Below are 22,607 nucleotides of genomic sequence, written 5' to 3'. Positions count from 1 at the left end.
CTCTTTTCCTGGCTTCAATTTTCCATGAAACTCCCCAGCATTTCTACTCCCCTTTCCACATGCTTTCTCCCCTGTATTAGTCTGCTCAGACTGCTTTAGTAACAAAGGATCACAAACCGAGTGGCTTGACGAACAGAAATTTATTTTCTCATACTTCTGGAGAAGCAGAAGTCCGAGATCAAGGTGTTGGCAAGGCTGGTATCTTCTGAGGCTGTGAGAATCTGTTTCCCGCTCCCCTCGGCTTCTTGGGGTTTGCCAACCATCTCTGATATTCTTCGGCTTGGAGAAGCATCACTCTCATCTCTGTCCTCACCTAAGCATGGCATCTTGCTGTGTGTGCCTCTGTGTCCTCAAATTTCCCCTTTTAATAGGGACACCAGTCATCTTGGACGAGAGCCCACCCTAATGACCACATCTAATGTACATCTGATGGACTTGCTGCACATCAGCAATGACCTATTTCCAAACAAGGTCACATTCTGGAGTACCGGGAGTTAGGACTTCAATATATGAATTTGGGGGGGGGGGTAAAAATTTAACCCATAACAGCCCCCAGCAGAGAGAGTGAATTGTCTGACTGGCAGGTGACAAAGCTCTGGCTGAGATTTCTTACTTGGTGGAGTTAGTCCACCTACAGGCCACCCCAGGACTGGGAGGCAGTGATGTAGGCTGTGTTTATCAGCTCTTCAGATCTCGACTTTTCCATGGGGTCAATCCCCCAGTCTACACTGGCAATCTACACAGTGCCATGAGTAAATCCTTAGCCTGCTTCTTGGCTGCAGATAAGAAGGCAGGATCTCCACTCAGCCTTCTCAGAGGTAAACAGCCTGTTCGGCTTCTGTCCATCAGTTTTTCTGGTCTTACTTTTCATTTGGCTCTGAACTTGGGAGAAAAAAAGGGTTATGTTTATTGGGCCCTCACGTCCCAACACAAACCCTCTAGGAGGTGTTGGTGAGGCAACGGGGGCTCAGGGTGCCTTGTGAAGGGCCGGGGAGGTTTGGGAGGTTGCTGGAGGTTCCACCACCTCCTGTCCAAGTCCAGGCTGCGAATGGGAGCCTCATTCTTCCCACTCAGATGTGTTGGCTGTTGCTTCCTCTAAGGACCCGCCTGTTACCCTCCGTACATCCTGGGGCAGGAAGGATTGAGTGAGTAAGAGTAAGGGTTCCTGCAGGTAACGAACACAGGAGATGTGGAAACCTTGGGGCTCATCCTTTTGGGCTAAAGAAATGAAAGCACTAGGTACGTGCATCATGCCCCATGGCTCAGATCTTCTATGCTTTTAGGCCATAATATCATGTCTCATTCATGTTTGCTTTTCTGGTACCTAGCAGAGTCCTGGGCATATAACAGAAATTCCCTGTATATTTGTGTGGATTAAGGGATGTCAACCATTTTACCACGGTGTTGATTTAGCACCAGACCAAGGAGGAGATGACGTGATGGTTACGGCTGTTCTCATTATTTACAACAGGGCAGACTGGCTGCAGGGTTTAGTGCTAACAGGTTGACTCCGAGGCACACGACGCCATCGAGCAGCATTCCATCTGGATTCTGAGAGCCCAGGCCTGAATCTGGGTTCACGACTTCCCACCATGGGCTCTGGGACAAAATGCTCAACCTCACCAAGTTTCCGGTTCTTCTTATTTAAAATTGGGGGGGGACCCCATAATAACCTCTCACTTATAAAGCTGTCATGAGAATCAAGTGCTGGTTGGTGGTATTAAAGGGTTTTTGTCCACATTTATTATTTAACTGTGCTGATAAATCAAGAGTCCAACAGCTTCCTTCAAATGAGGTGGATGACAAATTCGGTATCATGAGAACCAAGGGCAATACAAGCCAACGACAAGGACAGAACCTACTACAGGGGCCACTGACGACTTTCCAAGAAAAAAGATATTCTGCTGTCAACGGTAACACTCATGGAGGTGGTGGTTGTATTTAGCAGAAATATCACAAACACACCCACAGGAAAACAAGCAGGCATGGGGCTGTAACCAGGAAATCAGTCTCATGTGGACACTGGAGGTCATGCACAGTAACGTTATTTGTGTTACTGGGAAGATCTTATTCGTAATCAGGAGAACGAAAAGGTTCCCTGCTTTGGTGAAAATTAGCACAGGACAGTTAAGAGGCACACAGAAGAGCATCCAGGGAAGGGCCGCTCACTGGTTCTCATTCACTCACTCATTGGAGAGCTATTTCTCAGGGGGCCACCGGCTGCCAGCTGTTGTTCTAGGGCTGAGTAAGCCAGGCTTATAAACAGCTGATCTCATGAGAATGTAGCCCTCTGGCCTTAAACACACAAGCACATAGGCAAGGATGTCATTCCAGATCATCAGAAGGTCAGATGAAAAGCTCAGAATGCTTTGTAAAAGCATTGGGGAGGACAGGGTGTTGAGGGAGGTCTCTCTGGATAGGACACTTTTAAGCTGAGATCTAAAGGTAAAGTGGAGAGGATAGAGTTCTCCAGGTGCCTGAAGGCACATGTGAGGGTCCTGAGGTAGCAAAGATCCCAGTGTACAGAGCAATGGAAAGAAGGCCAGTATTGCAAACACAGTAAGGCCAGAGGGGCCCAGCATAGGGCTGGAGACTCGGAGGATCTGGCCAACTTTGACCACAAGCTGCAACAAGTGGATATCAGTCCTTAGAATTTTAAAGCAAAACCATAACATTCATGTAGTACCTTTCTTCTAAGGACTCATGCAGAGTGATATAAAGACAAATGGCCTTAATAATCTAGCAGCTGGAGAGAAAACTTGTCTACAATGAAAAGACAAAAGAAAAGGCAAATCATCTGAGAAAAAGAAAATAATCTAGGCCACAAGGGAAACAAAGCAAAAATAAACTATTGGGTCCTCATCAAGATAAAAAGCTTCTGCACAGCAAAGGAAACAATCAACAAAACTAAAAGGCAGCCTACGGAATGGGAGAAGATATCTGCAAATGACATATCTGATAAAGGGTTAGTATCCAAAATCTGTAAAGAACTTATCAAACCCAACACCCAAAAAACAAATAATCCAGTTAATAAATGGGCAGAAGGTATGAAGAGACACTTTTCCAAAGAAGACATCCAAATGGCTAACAGACCCATGAAAAGACGCTCAACATCACTCATCATCAGGGAAATACAAATCAAAACCACAATGAGATTCCACCTCACACCTGTCAGAGCGGCTAAAATTAACAATGCAGGAAACAACAGGTGTTGGCGAGGATGCGGAGAAAGGGGAACGCTCTTATACTGTTGGTGGGGATGCAAACTGGTGCAGCCACTCTGAAGAATAGTATGGAGATGCCACAAAAAGTTAAAAATAGAGCTACCCTATGGCCCAGCAATTGTACTATGAGGTATTTACCCAAAGGATAGTAAAATACTGATTCAAAGGGGCATGTGCACCCTGATGTTTACATAGCAGAATCATCTATAATAGCCAAATTATGGAAAGAGCCCAAATGTCCACTGGCTGATGAATGGATGAAGAAGGTGTGGCATATATGTACAATGGAATATTAGTCATGAAAGAGAATGAAATCTTACCATTTGCAATGACATGGATGGAGCTAGGGAGTACTAGGCTAAGAGAAATAAGTCAGACAAAGACAAATATTATATGATTTCACTCATATGTGGAATATTTTTATAACTGCATTTTGAAGATTTTATTTATTTGAGAGAGAGAGAGAAAGAGAGAGAGTGGGGGGAGGGGCAGAGGGAGAAGGAGAGGCAGAGAATCTCAAGCAGATTCCACGCTGAGCACAGAGCTTGATGTGGGTCTCGATTTCATGACCCTGATATCATGACCTGAGTGGAAACCAAGAGTTGACACTTTAAAAAAAATTTTTAATCTAATTTTATTTATTTGAGAGAGAGTGAGCATGAGTGGGGGGAAGGGCAGAGGGAGAGGGAGAAGCAGACTCTCCGCTGAGCAGGGAGCCCCACGTGGGGCTCGATCCCAGGACCCCAGGATCATGACCTGAGCCGAAGGCAGATGCTTAACCTACTGAGCCATGCAGGCACCCCACTCCTATGTGGAATTTAAGAAACAAAACAGATGAACATAGGGGAAGGGAAGGAAAAATAAAATAAAATAAAAATAGAGAGGGAGGCAAACCGTAACAGACTCTTAACTATAGAGAACAAACTGAGGGTTGCTGGAGGGGAGGTGGGTGGGGGGCCAGCTGGGTGATGGGCATTCAGGAGGGCACGTGGCGTGATGAGCACTGGGTGTTGTATGTGGGTGACGAGTCACTAGATTCTGCTCCTGAAACCAGGGCTGCACTGTATGTTAACTCACTGGAATTGAAATAAGAAAGAAAGAAAGAAAGAAAGAAAGAAAGAAAGAAAGAAAGAAAGAAAGAAAGAGAAAGAAAGAGAGAAAGAGAGAGAGAAAGAAAGAAAGAAAGAAAGAAAGAAAGAAAGAAAGAAAGAGAAAGAAAATAAATAACCTAGGCCAGAAAACAGACTAGAGAGAGATGCACGAAATGTGAGCAGGGCTGTGGAAAAGTTTGTTCCTCAAAAAGTTCTGCATAGAGGAACCACATGATTCAGCAGCTCTGTTCCTAAGTGCACCCCCCCAGAACTGAAGACACGGCCTCAGACCACTCTGTGTACACACATGTCAACAGCAGCTCTAGTCACAACACACAAAGTGTGGACACAGCCCTGCTGTGCATTGATGAGTGAACACATAAACAAAATGCAGTCCATCCATACAACGGAATACGATTCTGCTCTGAAAGGGAGTCTACATCCCAGATGAACCTTGAAGGTGTTATGCTAAGTGAGAGAAGCCAGCGACCAAAGGCCCTATCGTGCATGATTCCACGTCAATGTGATATGCAGAGTAAATTCAGAACGCAGACTGGTGGCTGCCAGGGCCCCAAGGAGGGAGAACAGAGAGTGGCTGCTTCATAAATACAGAATTTCCTTTTGCGGAAATGAAAAAAGTTCTGGAACTAGACAGAAGTGGTGGCACTATGTGACGAATGTACTAAATGCCACTGAATTGTTCGCTTTTACATGGTGGATTTTATGTTACATGCATTGTGTCTGAAATTTTTTTAAATGAAAGAAAAAAAATAGGGGAGAAAATGCCGGGGAGGTGGGGGTTCCCATGAGTGTCAGAGAGAAGCGGCCCCTTGGTGGAGGGACATGTTTTTGCTGCCAGACAGACTGACCCATGGGTCAGGTTAATCCGATCTTCATGGTCCATTGTGCGTCTTGGCCTTTGGCTTCACTTGAATTAAAGCCTTCAGAGTGTAAAAAGTTTCTAAAGAAAAGAGGAAGCTGATAGGCCCTGAGAGGCGAGAGGGAAGGGATTGCGCTTCTCCAGCAGGGTTCTTGTCCTTACCTCAGACAGCCTTGCCTTCGTGAGCCATACTGTCCACCCCCCTTCTGAAGGTGTCCCTCTAAGCCTACAGGGGATCCTGGCTGGTTGCTTGAATGGAAACAACATGATAATCTGTTTCATTTCCCCTCAAATAGGAACGAGCCCTGAAAAACGGTAATAAACCCCAGCACCAGCTCTGTGAGCTATTACTGCCCACCTGGGCTGAGGAGACTCGGCCCCATCTGATTTGGGAAGCACTAGCCTCTTAATCCATTTCGGCTGCTTAGGAGGGACAGAGGTCAAGGACAAATGACATTTAATCATGTTTGCTAGTCAGGATGATAGTGCTGCCTACAGAGGAGAAAGAAGTAAGGTTCCTTTCTGTTCTAGGAAGAGACTTTTCGGTGCTGCTTTCTTAGATGCTAAGGAGAAGGACCCTTCGGGTTCTGTCAAGATTCTAAACAAAGGAGAAAACCAGTTTTCTCCAAAATATGTGAACACTCCTTCCATGCAAGAGACCATAAACCCTGCTTCCTGGCAGGCCTTCAAAGGACATGATGTTTTTTTCATACTTGAAATAATCTTTTTTTTTTTTTTTTCAGTAAGCTCCATTGGCTCCAACCGCTTGACCCAAACTTGTACCAAATAGAGAGCTCTTAGCGCAGTAAGTACCAATCACAGTGACAATGCTTTCATTTAGCAGGACCCTCGTTTGTTTATATAAATTAGTCTGCAATTACCAATTACATTGTTGGTCCAAAATAAGGTCAGGGCAAATGTAACCCTGGGAAGAACAATGGTCTGGACACAAAGGTCCAGACAGGACTATTATGGAGAATTATGGGGGATGATTAATCAGCCGGCTTCTTCCTGAGGACTGCCACTCTCACATGGAATCTTTGTGCTAACACAGCTACTTTCTGGTAATAAGTTACCTTAAGAGAAATGTAATTAGTTGTTGGGACTCATTAGCTCCAGTCAGTGCATTCTCGGCACAGCATCTTCCTTGCTGGTTGAGTGCTTGTTAATGGGGAATAATGATGTATTTGTACCTCCACGGGACAAGAGTGAAGGACGTAGGGTTAATCTGAAGTCCTGACATGTCTGTCCTTTTACTTAGCAGACTGAAAAACTGAAAAAAGAATTTATGACACAGACAAAAGAAGCACCGTATCCTAAAAACCAAGTGTTGAAGGCTGTCGATCCATTAGTGCATGGAAGCAGTTACGACCGACTGCTTCTCTTGCTTAAATCTTACGGAGGCAAGAAAATGTAGACCGAGCATGAGATCTAGGTAGGGCTGCCCGCTCCTCCTTTGGCTCTTCTCTGCCTCAGGAAAAATGGGAGTGAGTACTTCCAGAATCTTCTGCCAGCTCAGACAAGAACTTTCCAATAAGGATGAAGAAATGATTTTTCCATGTAGTAGCTTCCCCAATTTCTCTATTTCTAGAATAAGCAACTTGCTAGGAGATAGTGAAGGTCCCGCCACAGAGGGGCAACCAGAGATATACGATCTAGTGCAGGGGACCGAGAGGTGCGTCTATTCACCCCACCTGCACCTCTGTTTCCTGTGATCCCCCCTCCCTGCTACAGCATTCCGAGTCAGAGACCCCACTTATCACCCCTCCCTGTCATAGCTCCAAAGGGAAGAGTGATGGAGAGGAACCCGGGGAATGGGCCATCCTGGTCAGCCTCGACCCACAGCTGCCTATCAAATGCTCTGAAGTGAACAGTCATGGACGGCTGCAAATGCACTGGCTCGGTGACAGGAGGAAGTCATTAACCCAGGAAAGGGGGCCAGGGAGAACAGGATGGCGACTGAAACACTTCCTACTCTTTTCTTTCAAAGAGTTCCTTGGTCAACTAAAGGACAAGTGAAACTTACTTCAAGTATTCTTGGTCAATTAAGAATCACCTAGACTCAAAAAAAAGAGAATGACTATGGACTCTGAGAAACAAACTGAGGGCCTCAGAGGGGAGGGGGGTGGGGGAATGGGATAGGCTGGTGATGGGTAGTAAGGAGGGCACGTATTGCATGGTGCACTGGGTGTTATACGCAACTAATGAATCATTGAACTTTACATCAGAAACCAGGGATGTACTGTATGGTGACTAACATAATATAATAAAAAAACATTAAAAAAAAAAGAAAAAAAAGAATGAGAGGAATAAAAGAGTTTAGAAGCTGGCTGTGGAGAGCAGAGTTGCACATCTGGAATTCCCAGGATGGGGGATGGAATGCATGGTCAGGGCACTGGTACTTTGGAGAACGCTAGGCACGGCTCTCGTTGGTTATGTCCCTCTTTCCTCCAAGAGGAATATGAACTGCAAGCTGGAGACCTTCGTTAACTTTGCCACCGGGTGTGGGCTAAGCTCCATGCACGCTCTGTTTGTTCTCCGACGAGTTGTCCTCATCTCTCTCGTTTTGTCACAACTCTGGCAAACGCTGGCTTTATGTATTTTAACATAAGTGCCACTTTGAAAAGGGAAAGGAGAAATGGTTTGAAAATAGGTGTGTTGAAATACTGGAGAGGATTAGCCTGTAAGTGAAACTGTTTGGTGAGCTCTTTCTTCTTCAATTTATGGATAATAGACTTGTTTCTTTGCTTCTCCTCCAGGGAAGCTACTTCTGATGCAATGTAATATAATTTGGGAGGGCAGCAGGAGGAAAAATTATATTTTTAATATCAGGAAGTTATGAAGGATTTGAAGAACAATCCAGCTCTTGCAATTTGCTTTTTATTTATCAGGGAGTTAACACCCTACAACCCAATGTTTTATGGGGATAAATATTAAACACCATTGTCTACTGATTGGGGATTAACTAAGCTTTTTTATCTAATCTTTTTTTAAAGGAAGTAATTTGTTCATAGTAGTGGAAAGATTTGAATATTCATATTCTATTAGGAAGAATGACTACTCATACTGAAAAGATAAAATTTAACATTTGCTTGTCCTTTTAAAAGAAGCCCACATTTGCAATCAAATTATAGGATAAATAATTCAAAACAAGTTTTAGTTAGATCCTGCAAATTTTCATAATTAAGTAGATCAAATTTTACAGAAATAAGTTGTGGAAACTTTAAGAAGGAATAGCATGATAGGGTATCTTATATTAGAAATTTATATTTAAGGTGAAATCATTATAGTCTCACTTCTTCTAGCTTAGGGAAACAAAACAATGTTTAGGGAGAAATGATCCCTATTACTATTTCATGGAACATAAATGCCAGACAGAACGTTGCAAAATTATAGTTAGCCCTCTGGGGGATAGAAATATCTTTTGAAAGAATTAAAAAAATGAAGTTTTTTCAGACTTTTCCTAATAGAAAAGATACGAGAATGCAAAATCCTAAAGAGAGAGAGAGCCTTAAGACTACAAGATATAACAATAAATCAATTAACGGTAAGCAGCTTTTTATATGTAAAGAAAGAATGTATTAGTATGAGAGAGGTAGGTTAAAAAAAAAAGACTATGGCCTTCTGAGGCATTATTTAGGAGAGACACACTCCAATCTTTCCAGTTCTGGGGCAGCCGAATGGGACTTGGGTGCAATCAGGTGTCTCAAGGACATTATGCATTGCTTTCAACAGCACACTGCATAGACAGTGTCTATCTGCTCTTCATTACAGCCCCATGCCTACCATGGGGCCAAGCACAAGTAAGTACTCAAAAGAACAGATGTTGAGAGAATGACACTTTCAGTCAATGTAACTCGTCTTGTTTGGATTCTATATCACTGAGCAACTTCTGATTGTACAGTGACTTCTTAGTGGCTAGTCTCTAGAGAATGAAAGCACTGGTAAAGGATTAGGCTTATGCCCCACTTAGGGATGCCTCATTTGGAGATCCCAACTTGGAGATTTATAAGAAGAGGAGATCAGGACACAGAGGCACATAGGGAAGACCATGTGAGGTCATGGGGAGACGACGGCCATCTGCAAACCAAGGAGAGAGGCCTCTGAGAACCAGTCCTGCTGACATTTCGATCTTAGACTTCTAACTTCCAGAATCGTGAGAAGATATATTTCTGCTGTTTAAGCCACCCAGTGTGTGGCACTTCGTTATGACAGCCCTAGCAAACTAATACAATATAAACTTCTTGTAACCTATTAGTAGAATATAGACCTATTATTATAAACTAATAGTATAAACCGCCCCATTGGGTGGCATGGAGTGAGCTAGCAGCTTGGGGTCTCCACGGGAGACCAAAGCCCTTGTCACCAAGGGAGCTGCTGAGATGGGCAGCTCTACTGTCCCCTCTGATGGGGCCCTAAGACCCCCCCCCCACTTCTTCTGCTGCTTCCCCACCCCCAACTGTGTTCCCTTCCTTCAAAGAGAACCTTCATTGCTGAGTCATGACTCAAGAAAACCATTCGCTCTGCATCCATAACAGGCACAGTGATCAGAAGTAGAGAGCTGCCCAGGTGAGGAATAGCATCTGCTTTAGGGCCAGGTGTGGGAAAACCCAGTGTGAGTGAGTGAGTGGTTCTCCTCTGTTTACAGCATCCACGTAGACTAGGCCATTCCCGTTTTAAGTCCCTGGATAAAGAGCGCTCGGTTCAGCTGCAACGCAAGACTGGGATAAATCTAGAACTCATTATACAAGAGTTAAAAAAAAAAACAAAACTTTTTAAAACAGATGTTTTTTCTTGACCATAAGCCCTATGATGAAGTCAGACAGTGAAAGACACCATTATGATTGCACTTCCATGTGGAATCTAAACAAACAAGCAAACAAAAAGAGCAGAAGCCACCAGCCCATAAATACAGAGAACAAACTGATGTTCGCTAGAGGGCAGGGTGTGGGGGATGGGCAAAACAGGTGAAGGAGAGAGGGAGGTAGAGGCTTTCGGTTATGCATGAATAAGTCACGGCGACAAAACAGATTGTTTTAATGGTCGAATAATATTGGCAACCACCTGAACTTAACATGAAAGTGATAATAATTCCTCCTCTTACCTGTGGCTAATGCAAGATGTAAACCAGATGAAATAAATGTCCTTGGAGCTTTCCAGCCCGAGTGTGATTATCACTAGTATTGCTCGGTGAACGGGCTTTCTCAAGGTCACTCCAGAATTAGTGGCTCCATGGGACCAAGTGCTCATCCATTACATGGGTTAAAATGACTAATCGAGGGCCTGAGTTTAATTATACTCATAAGCAAAGGCGCAGTGCAGCTCCTTTGATGGGCTTAATAACATTCTCGTGTACACAAGATAGATGGAAAAATTAGGGTTGTATATTGTTGTCCTTCAGGACAAGATGATGAAGTGGGAATAGAATAATAAAAATAAATAAATGACTCAGCGGCTCTAGGAAATGAGCTGTGGAAGTTAGCAAAGCCAGCCTTATGCAAATACTTTGGCTGGAGATAGAGTCCTAAGTATGCATGACTAAATGGGACACAGCCGTACAGTAATAGATTGGAGCTGTCGTACCGAGCTGGCAGATTACATGGTAAAAAAGAATACTCAGCAAGGCTTCACCTATAGTTCACTCTGAAATGATGATAATGGCCATGCCAGGGGTCTTTAGGATATTGATTTGTGATACTCTAAATGGGAAACACAGTCATGTCTTATGCGAAATCCAGAAAGCACTCATTCTGCAGTCAGCTGTAGGAGCCAACCTCCTTCGATGATCCTTCTACCATGTCCTGTGCCCTGCCTGAGAACCAGAATGACTTCTGGCTGTCTAGAGCATCAAAGAGTTCTGCAGAACTTTCAGAAGGTAGTTTAAAGACTGGAGGAAATAGGAGGTGGGCTCATCAATAGAAACAGAGAATACAGAAGCGAGACCACATGTGAGGAGATGCTTATTTAATTGCCACCCAGTCGAGAGGCTTCAGGTGAACCTCCTTTGGCTGAGGCCGCCACACCTGGGCTTGCAGAGCCCGATCCCATGGTTTGGCCTTGCACCTGAGCTATGGAGGATGCTGGCCTAGAGAAAAACAAAAAGAAAAAAACAGCTCCCTATCTGGGTGGTTTGTTCCTGTGTGTGAACACTGGGGATGGGCAGTTTCTCTGAATTATTTGCAGTTTTTTCCCTTCCCCTGCTGTGTTTTCTGGTGGCTCACTGGCTTTCAAGGCCCCCTCTGGACTACTTCCTAGGGTGACTGTAGGACACTCCTAAGGCTCCCAGAATAAGGTACCATAAACTGGGGGGCTTAAAGCAACAGAAACTTATTCTCTGACAGTTTGAGAGATTAGAAGTCCAAAATCAAGGTGTCAGCAGGGCCATGCCCCCACTGAAGGCTCTGGAGAAGAATCCTTCTTTGCCTTTTCCTAGCTTCTAGTGTCTTTCAGCAATGCCTGCACGTTCCTTGGCTTATCCCTGCCTCACTCCAATATCTGCTTCTGTCTTCACATGGCCTTCTCCCAAGTGTGTATGTCCTCTTCTTATAAAGACACCATCCATTGGATTTGGGCCCACCCTAATTCAGTATGACCTCATCTTAATTTAAATAATTTTATCTATGAAGACCCTATTTCTAAATAGGGTCACAGTCTGAGGTTCCTGGTAGACATAAATTTTTTTGGTGGTCAGGGCACTTATTTAACCCATTACAATGATCTCAGCCAAAATGAGATTGTTCACAGTCTCAGCCAGTCTGACCTTCACTGTTCAGCACTCAGGCTGCGGTTGGTCAATACATGTTTTGGGTGAAGATGATTATTTTGGCCACAAGTTAGGAAGCGTATTTGATTATACATTGTACAATCAAACAACTGTGAGTAAAGAACTGAATCTCTTTCAAGGTCTGACTTGCCTGATTTAGGCCAGAGGAGAGTAGTTTCCTGGAGGACTCCTTAATCATAATATGAAGGAAAAAGAACTAATCTAGTAACTTCATGAATACTTATGGCCTATGCCTTATCTAACATTTTATCACATTTATTTTAGGCCATATTTTAAAATGGCTTTTATCAAAAATTAAAGCTTAAATTGCACAGCATTGGAGCAAAAGACAAACATCAGAAAAGAGGAAGGATGAGGAAGAAGGGGAATGTAAGTGTGTGTCCAGGGTGGACACTGGTAGAAGGAAGCTTGTGGAGAGAGAGCCTGACATGCACTAATCACCAGCAGCTCCAATGTCCACTGGCCCCACCTGCCACTGCCGCCTGGAGCCCCACCATCCAGCCACCATCATTCTTATCAACTCACTCCTCCAACAAAATTTAAGAGATTTCTTTTTTTTCCATTTCTATCCCCTTTCCCCAGTGACAGATAGATACTTCAGGAACAAATAGAGATTCGCTTTTGAAAAATTCCATTTCCTACCACAAAATGAATTTTAAATGGAAAAGGACTAAAGGCATTAACTTTCCATTTTATATTTCATATGTGCTTAAATTTTTGCTATGTCAACATGATATAACATCTTTCCATGGAGATTTACTGTGCTTTTTTAGAGAAGGCAAAGGTAAGAGTCTCTTCTCTTTGGAACATTCCCCGTGAGTGTGCTCCATGCATGAGGCTGGCAGGAGGGGTTGGTACCACCATCAGTATTGGTACAATATCACTGCCAAAGAGAAGGTTTGAGAAACTGGACAGAGTTTATTAAGACTGTATGGAATTACCTAAACGTTGGACAGTGTTAGTGTTTCAGATTTTAGCTTAGGAAGGCTTAGGCTTTTTTTTCTAACTTAAATTTCCCTCTGATAAGCTTTTGAACACTTATGAGTGGTACAATTTGCATTTATAATATTTTTTTTCTTTCTGAAAGATGAAAAGGTGATCTCTTTTAGAATAGTAATTGCTGAAATTCTTAACCTCGGCTTCCCACCCTGAAATGACATAAACAAGTTTGAATCCTGATAGGAACAAAAATTTAGAATAATGCTCTCCATTAGTGATCAGAGAAATTTACTTTTACCTATCAAAAGCTCCTACTGGAGCTGCAAGCCACCTGGAGTAGGAAATACTACCCTGGGAAAAGAGTGGAGCCATCAGTAAAAGAGAATTAAGTGATCAGTAAGAGAATGGAGGAGTCTGAGTACTGGAAAAATAATGTCAACTTTATTATCTAGGGTATGTCTTAAAACATAGTCTTATCTTAAAAAAAAAAGGCATCCATTGCTCTGACTAATTGCTAAATTAAGGTTTAAGGTGGAGGCGGAGAGAAGAGGCTGACGTGGGGGATCCATGACTAACTCTCCAGGGTGCCTCCTACTCCATACTTGAGCCCTTAGGAGAGGAGAATGGGAAGTGAGAAAGGGAGGAGGGGGAAGACAGTTGGCAACTGTAGGCAATTTGGATGAATGTTGGCTGAGAGGATGCCACTCAGGAGCTGTCGAGAGGCAAAGTAAAGGAGCCAACACAAAGGGGAGTGAGTCCATCCACAGCTGGGTGCTCAGTTGGTTGTGTTGCTCTGAGCACCGATCTCATAGGACACTGTATTGCCTTTCCATGTGGAATAGTGGGAGTGGTCTGGACCAGGAATCAGGGTGTGAGTTTAAGTACTGGCTTCCCAACCTACCAACCATGAGCTATCAAACATACAATAAATACAAGAATAAACAATATATTTGAAACAGAAATTTCTGGTCCTTGGAAGACAGAGATTTTGTGAATCAAACTGTTCATTTAATTTTATGGAGTTCCCTTAAAAAGTTAAAAATTGAGCTACCCTATGATCCAGCCATTGCATTACTGGGTATTTACCCCAAAGATACAGACGTAGTGAAGAGAAGGGCCATATACACCCCAATGTTCATAGCAGCATTGTCCACAATAGCTAAATCGTGGAAGGAGCCGAGATGCCCTTCAACAGATGACTGGATTAAGAAGATGTGGTCCATATATACAATGGAATATTACTCAGCTATCAAAAAGAACGATTTCTCAACATTTGCTGCAACATGGACAGCACTGGAGGAGATAATGCTAAGCGAAATAAGTCAAGCAGAGAAAGACAATTATCATATGGTTTCACTCAATTATGGAACATAAGTAGGAAGAACGGTAGGAGAAGAAAGGGAAGAAGAAAAGGGGGGTAAACAGAAGGGGGAATGAAGCATGAGAGACTATGGACTCTGGGAAACAAACTGAGGGCTTCGGGGCAGGGGGGATGGGATAGGCTGGTGATGGGTATTAAGGAGGGCACGTATTGCATAGTGCACCGGGTTTTATACGCAAGTAATGAATCATGGAACTTTACATCAAAAACTGGGGCTGTACTGTATGGTGACTAACATAACATAATAAAATATATAATATATACATACAATAAAAATATTATTATAAAAATATCATTTCTTCCTCAAAAAAAAAAAAAAAAGAAAATCTTGTCTCTATTGACAATGCATAGAATTAGTTAATAAACATCATATTGCCAGGTCAAACCTTGAAATGAATGAACACACACACACACACACACACACACAAACACACACACACACACACACAGCTCCATTCTTCAATTTCTCTAGAATTCATGAGAAAGGAGAGTTTCCATTCCAACTTAATATTAGGGAAAATATCACCTGAGGACAGCTAACTGAATTAAATTTAACTGACATCTCACATATCAGAAATACTTAAATAGTGACTCATGTACATTGCTACTTGTAATTTTTAAAATTCCAAGTGTTATCTGATAATGAATGGTAATGAGAAAATCACACTCTCAAAATAAATTTATAAAATGTATAATTATGACAAGGATTGAATTATGTGTAACTCCTGATCCTTAAAGACTGTGGAGGATTTCTAGAAGTTGAAATACATAAAAATAAATACCTGAAAAGAATTTTAATACAACAGGATGGTCCTCAACAATAATGCCTTAGTTTTAAAAATGCTTCCCTAATAAGGAATAAGATATAAAAAAGGGAGGAATAAGAAATATTGTGTGCATACTTTATATTATTTTTTGAAGGTTTGCCTTCACAGTGAAATATCCAGAAATCACATGAAATGAAATGAATTGTTTGCCGCTTGTGACACTTAATATGGTTTATACCAACTTAGTCACAATTCTTCTCAGAGTTGTCTGTTGAATTCCTTACATGCCCATGAGCAGGCAGATATATTTTGTAGGCCAAATGCAGCTGGTTCTCTGTTACCAGCTAAACAAGGTCCTGAATCATACCACTTAACATTCTAGCCAGATTTTATGGAATATGATAGTGGTACTCATGATGCATTGGAAAAGAATTATAACATGTAAATTTGGCATTTTATACAATTTAGGCAACTTTCAAAATCAAAGCTATATTAGACCAGAGCAAAGTATGCGAATGCTATACAAACTTGTTATATCGTTTTGTGTACGAATTCACTGTGTCACTTTATATGCGATATACATTTAGTAACACAAAAAAGGACAATTGCTATGATTTTTCCTTCCTTTAAGAAGCACCAAAGCACCAAATTCTTTCTAAATATTTTGGTAGAAGAAAATGTTCCTTGCAAAGGCACAAGCCCAGATCTAGTTTATAAATTGAGACAATCTGGTTGTTAATTTACATTTTAAGGAGTATATTCAAATCATTTCTGCAGTTCCAGGAGAACTTTTGCTGGGCCTTATTTATTTCTGCCTCCTGGGTCCCTCCTGGGCACATAGCAGACACTCAGCAAATGCTCATGGTTAATACTGTTGAAAGGCAGGAACAACACAAGAAGTAATTTCTTTAATGTAAATAAAAAGCTAGGCTTTCTTGGAAAAATCAAGAATGTATATAACCTCAAAAATTTAAATCTAGAATCTTCTATCATGATAAAAAACATTTGTGACTATTCTGGTGTGTTGCCAACACTGGCTGTAAGTTAAGTGCCAAGTATTAGTAGAAATTTCTGGAAACTTTGTATCCACTGAGTATTTGATAAATGCATTTTAGCCCCCTTCCCAAGGCTATTTTCTTCCTCTCTAGTTCAACCTGCTCATCACTGTGGAATGATTCACGAACACATTCGACTGAGGGGAGAAATTACTATTTCTTTCTGTAGAAGGGCAGAGGGTCAATGAATTAAGGGGGAAGTATTCACCATATATTGACGAGTTTTGCTTTGCCAATCACAAGGTAACTCAGAACTAAGAAAAAAAAAATCCCTAAACCTGGTTCCATCTTGATCAAGGAAACCCAATTTGGCTACATGAAATGGTTTCTAAATGAGATGTCCCCCTTTTTTGTTTCCTATGATGTGGTTGCTCCCAGCCATATTCAGCAGCTAAAGCACTAGGGCCAAGCTTCTGTGTGTGTGAACAGAGAGGAATGGAGGATCATCTTGATCTGACCTACCTTCGCTCTAGTTCACAACCCAGACGCTGAATTCAGCTAGATGACCTAACCAAGGGGACCCCAGAACCTATGCAGTCTAGCTTCTTCACCTGACTTTTCATCAAATGGTGTTGAATGTATGCTCTTAATGACAGTGGCCTACATCCATAAGCCAGACATCTTGAATGTATAATTACATTACTGTATCATTCAGAGAAAAATTTAACTGACAGTTAACGAGGTCTTTACTGACCATCCTTCTACAGTTGATTCTGAGGCACTTTTTCCATGATTAGGAACAACAGACCATTTCCTCCCTCCCTCTCTCCCTCCCTTCCTTCCTCCCTACCTCCCTTTCTTCCTTCCTCTCTTTGTAAGTCAAAGATGCCCAGAAGGGGGGAAAAACTACCTATAATAGTTGCAAATAACTGAACTAGAAAAATCAGGTATAAAAAGTGAGAAGTGCCTACAGTTTCAGCTTTGGAAGGAGTTATATTTCTTCTGGTGGGGCAGGAGGTTTCTGAAGGATAACAGAATGTAAGAGGTTATAAAATAAATGTCTCAACAGGGAGTTTTGGAGAACTGTAAATTTGGCTTATGGTAAAGCTTTGCCAGAGAAATCATGTCCAAAGATCATTATTTCATGACCTTGAGGAAAAAGCAAAATCGTTAGAGGATTTCCTATTCCTGTCTGTGAACACACATTGATATTTATGGAGGCAGACTCACTTTATGTCCCGCTATGCACGCACATTTACACAAACACACCTCTCCTCTCAAGACTGGAGGTTGGGAGGATTGTTATAAATATTCATGAGATAATTATTATTAATGTCACCAAGGTGATTTTGTTCCTTCTCAGGAGAGACTGGTTTTTGCACCTAGAAACCAATCAACTGTAGGAGAAATGACAGCTTTGAGGCAGCCCAGCTAAAACAATCTTGCACACTTTATGTTTGAAATATAGATTATTTGACTGGGTGTTCTTCTGAGTCACCCTTTTGCCCTCATCTCATCATTAAGTTTATCCAGCAGAGATTTCCAACTTTGGTACAAAATACAGCATTCTTGGGAGCACAATTTCCAGAGACTGGAAAAACTGTATCTTGATTATTACATTCTTTTCTAAGAGCAAAAATTAAACAAAAGTAAAGATGATTCTAAGGTTTCTCAAGAGATTTCTGGGGGATGATTTTTGTAAAAATGCCTTGAAAGAAAATTAGAACATATTTGCTACTTTTATTATTTTAAAAAATTTCATGCAACAGGCTTTATTAAAAAGTTACCTCTAAGCAATTAGAGGTTCTGGCAGTCACACAGAAAATTTTTTAAAAATAAAAAACAAAACTAACTAGCGATGACAGTTAACTAGATCCCTCTGTGTATGCCATAGACTGTCCCCCAACCAGCTGGCCTGCCTGGTTATTCTATATGCATAATATATTATAACATGGCAAATTACTGTGAACTATTGTCTTTAAAAAACTAATAATTTTTGGTGGGAATGAAAATGTTTCTTTTTTGCCCAAGACCCAAGAAAACACGTTAAGTAAGTAAAAAACTTACAGTGGAAGATACCTTCCCCTCCCTTAGTACCTCATTAGAATGGTCTTTACTAGCTTCTTATCCTCCTTTACCATGTCAACACTCATCTTTCTGGGACACTCTGATCTTCAGTGAAACAGCGGTTGAAATTATAGAAACAGAAAGTGTATGACAGCAGGAGGAGGCCGCCAGGATGGGACTCACCTTAGGCATCCAGTGGCATTTCGCAGCACCTGTGAGGAATGCAGTTGTATTTTCCTATCATCCTGAAGAGGTGAATTTTCCCAGCCCGAATGGGGGATAATCACGGCATTGGTCAACACTGCCAGAGTGTCCTGGATGATTGGCATTTTGAGTGCGTCGCAAGATGAGAGGTTCCAAAGGACTCCTGCAAGACACACATACACAGAGCTTTGGGATGGCCACTCTTGTTTTCTTCTCCCCAAAGTGTCTTCCCTCATCAAGTTAACAGCATGGGCAGGACGGACAAAGAGAGTATGAGCACATGTCCTAGAACACACTCTTAATTTTAGAACCCGTGTGAGAACCCACTGAAGGGGCACTGTGAAAACCTGACAAGTGGGCAGAAGACTTGTGTTATGATCGTCTTTGTGCCATCATGATGAGTAACAGGTTGAGATCTGATCTGAATGGAGGATACCAACCAGACTTCTGTTTACTATTAATACCATGGGACCAAGTATCGAAGATCTAACCAGGACAGAAGAGAGCTACGAACCAGTAGGACATCTTGGTTTTATCTTAGACCTCAATATGCACATATGGACTGTCTGACTGACTTGGCCTCTACCTAGACCCAGCCACCATTCTGCAGGACCTTATGAAAATCCAGTACCGGGTCTGATGACAACGGGCTCAACAAGGCATTTAAATTTACTATCACTTGTGACAGCTTTGTCAATTTTTCTCAGAAAGCAATGCTCATGGAGGACCTAGAGATTGGTCTTCCTTATGTAACTAAGGACAGAGAGCAGTAGAAAGTGGAGGGCATGTCTGCAGTGGACAGACTATAACAGTCATTAATGTAGGCAGAGCAAAAGCAAAAGTCTTAGGTCAGGTGGAATTTTTTAGGCTTTTAAATATTTTTAAGCAAAACCTTAAAATGGGATTGAGTTTAGAAAAGGTCATCAGTATTGGATAGAAGTTCTAATATTTGAAAATGCTTTTAAAGTATTTTTTGTTATTGTTCGAAACAGAACACAGAAAGGTAAAAGAAACAGAATTATATTCTACTTTGTTATGAAAGAAGGGTTGTATTTTCTCTTAAGACTAATCTAAATAGACATCATCACTGCAGATACTGAGAATAAACTATCATGGTTGTCCTTAGAAATACGACTTCCATCTTACTTTTTAAATAAGCTTTCAATAAATTTTAAGGCGAGATTGTGTCTCATTTGTTGTGTTATGAATAGAACAAACAAAACACAAGTATTCTGAAATTTATTAGTATCTTTCATGGCATATGTTGAACTTACAAGGGCATTAATAATATTAATCTGAAAATTGATAATGTTGGATTGTTAGCAACTGAAGGGACAGTTTTAAATCGGTTCTATAAAAATTTGACTGTACAGACAAAACTCTTCCTTTTTTAAAAAGACTTTATTTATTTGACAGAGAGAGAGAGCAAGCACAAGCAGGGGGAGCAGCAGGCAGAGGAAGAAGCAGGTTCCCCACTGAGCAAGGAGCCTGGTTCCAAGGTCCTGGGATCATGAACTGAGCCAAAGACAGACGCTTAACCGACTGAGCCACACAGGTGTTTGCAGACAAACTCTTTTCTTTTCTTTTTTTTTTTTTTTAAAGATTTATTTATTTATTTATTTGACAGAGATAGAGACAGTCAGCGAGAGAGGGAACACAAGCAGGGGGAGTGGGAGAGGAAGAAGCAGGCTCACAGCAGAGGAGCCTGATGTGGGGCTCGATCCCAGAACGCCGGGATCTCGCCCTGAGCCGAAGGCAGATGCTTAACCGCTGTGCCACCCAGGCGCCCCTGGACAAACTCTTTTCAACTGTCTAACAAAATAACATTTGTTGGGAACTTTATTGAGGTAAATGCAAGGGAAATAAAATGTTTTTGGTGCCCAGGATGTATAACAATCCTTTAGTATAGAGGGTTGGCTTGAGGGCAAATCCTGCTTGCTTGTTTTTGTAAATAAAGTTTTATTGGAACATAGCTCTGCCTGTTTATTTACATAAGGTCTATGGCCTACAAAGGAAGAGCTGAATATTTGTATCAAGGACTGTATGACCCACAAAACCTAAACAATTTACTATCTGGCCCTTTATAGAAAGATTTTTCCCACCCTGCTTTAGCATATAGACCATTTTCTATAAACTTCTGTGTGCAGGTTTGCATTGCCATTAGTATTGTAAATTGGGTACACAAAAAATGCTCAGTGGTACACAGAAGGCACCCCAAAATATATTCTGATTTGGATGCATTTGAAATGCTAGCAATATTATCATATACAATTACCTTGTCTTAAATAATATATAAACCTGTGTATTCATTGTATTAAATATTTTATTAAATTTTAGTTACTCAAAATACACTCATTTGCAATCTTAATAAGAATTTTTTTCTAATAAAATAGATTTGCAAACTTAAAAAGCACATTAAAATGAAATTAATATCAGAGCACCTGGGTGGCTCAGTCAGTTAAGCGCCTGCCTTCGGCTCAGGTCATGATCTCAGGGTCCTGGGATAGAGCCCCATGTCCGGCTCCCCACTCAGCAGGTAGACTGCTTCTCCCTCTGCCCCTCCCCTCTGCTCATGATCTCTCACTCTCTCAAACAAATAAATAAAATCTTAAAAAAAATACAATTGGGGCATGTAAATGTTCTAAAATATGGGTGGTACGTTTTGCTGTAAAATATATTTCCTCTAAAAGCTAAATAGTAAAAGAGAGATTTTTGCATTTTTACATGCAATTAATTTAAAAGAATCTAAAAGCATTCTGTGATAATAAAGCAATTTTTACTGTTTTTTTTTTTTTTTTTTAATTAGAGAGAGAGAGAGAGTGTGAACGTGGTGGGAGTGAGGTCATAGGGAGAGGGACAGAGAGAATCTCCAGCAGAATTCCCACTGCACGCAAAGCCCAATGCGAAGCTCGATCTCATGACCCTGAAATCACAACCTGAGCTGAAATCAAGAGTCAGACCCTTAACTGACTGGGCCACCCAGGCACTCCTACTGGTTTCCAAAAATCACAAATAAAAGGTAAGAAGAAGGGAAAATCAAAGGAAATATAAGGGCCTAATCTAACATCTGATAGGAAGTGAACAGATGGAAAGGAGACGGTCCAAGATAACTCTTTATTGGGCTCTTCTCTCTATTACCTTCCTCATTAATTCATTAATTAGTGTAACCTCATTCAGAACCGAGCATGGACAGAAGTCTTTTAGTCCCCATTCATTGCACCTTTCCAGGCTGGCTCCATCTGTGTTTCACATTCCAGAGAGCTCATCACAGCACTTGACCCCGGCTCCGAACTTCTTATATTAATTCACATCTGCAACCCCCAAGTGCTTCCTGACCCATGAGAGCTACAGTGGACCTCTGATCAGAGGCAGCTTTTATCACCTCTGCTTGGATGACAACTTGGTCAAGCAGATGCGATGTGGCAGAATTTTTTTCGGGGGGGAGTTCAGTCAACCAGTTGCAGGGAGCCCTCAAAACTCTGGAGACAGAGACAAGCTTGAGTGTAGACCAACAAGTCTCTGGGGCCATTGGAGATAAAGGCTGACATTCTTGGCCGAAGTCAAATGTGGGTAACAGCCAGGAGCTCTATAGCTGTTTTGCTATAGACAGACACACACTCACACAGACACACATACACATATCCTCACATATACATATGCACACCTATACTCTCTCTCTCTCTCTCTCTCACACACACACACACACACACACACACACACACACACACACACATATTAGTCCTGGTAGACAGAAAGAGATTAGTGAGAAAAACAGCCATATATGGCATTCTCTATAAAGAAATGAGACACGGTTGTTCTGCTCACATTTCTCTTTACTCCTTCCTCTTTCTTCTGTGTTGGTTTAACATTTTTGTTATTCTCTCTTTTCACATCCCCTTCTAATGGTGGAACCCAATCCTTCTCCCTGGGAGCACTGGACTTTGAGACTTGCTCTGATCAACACAGTATGGTGGAGGTGACGGTGGGTGGCTTCTGAGACTGGGTCACAGAAAAGGCACTGTGGCTTCCTCCAAGCCCTGTCTCGGATTGCTTGTTGAGGGGAGGCCAGCTGTTATGCTGTGGGGACCTTCAAGTGCTGCCCTGAAGAGGACCATGTGGCAAAGAACTGGGGCTTCCAGCCAACAGCCATGGGAAGACCACCTTGGGAGTGGAACCTCCAGCCCCAGCTAAGCCTTCAGATGCTGCAGCCCCCCGAGGGACGCTGAGCCAGAACCACCCAGATTTGCCACTCCTGGACTCCTGACACTCAGACGC

At 41.9% G+C, this 22,607-nt stretch overlaps 1 protein-coding gene across 1 annotated transcript in view; it reads right to left on the bottom strand.

The window, feature by feature from the left end:
• CTNND2 (catenin delta 2) overlaps positions 1–22,607 on the bottom strand; it is a 736,406-nt gene that overhangs the window by 148,455 nt on the left and 565,344 nt on the right. Inside the window, exon 11 of the mRNA XM_040630544.1 lies at positions 18,312–18,495. Coding sequence (XP_040486478.1) covers positions 18,312–18,495 — 184 coding nt within the window. The remainder of the gene's footprint in view (positions 1–18,311; positions 18,496–22,607) is intronic.

This window comes from Ursus maritimus, unplaced genomic scaffold (assembly GCF_017311325.1).
Source record: "Ursus maritimus isolate PB19 unplaced genomic scaffold, ASM1731132v1 scaffold_15, whole genome shotgun sequence".
NCBI classification, from domain to species: domain Eukaryota; kingdom Metazoa; phylum Chordata; class Mammalia; order Carnivora; family Ursidae; genus Ursus; species Ursus maritimus.
The sequence above is the reverse complement of the archived record's forward strand: the minus strand, read 5'-3'. Positions and strand labels throughout refer to the sequence as shown.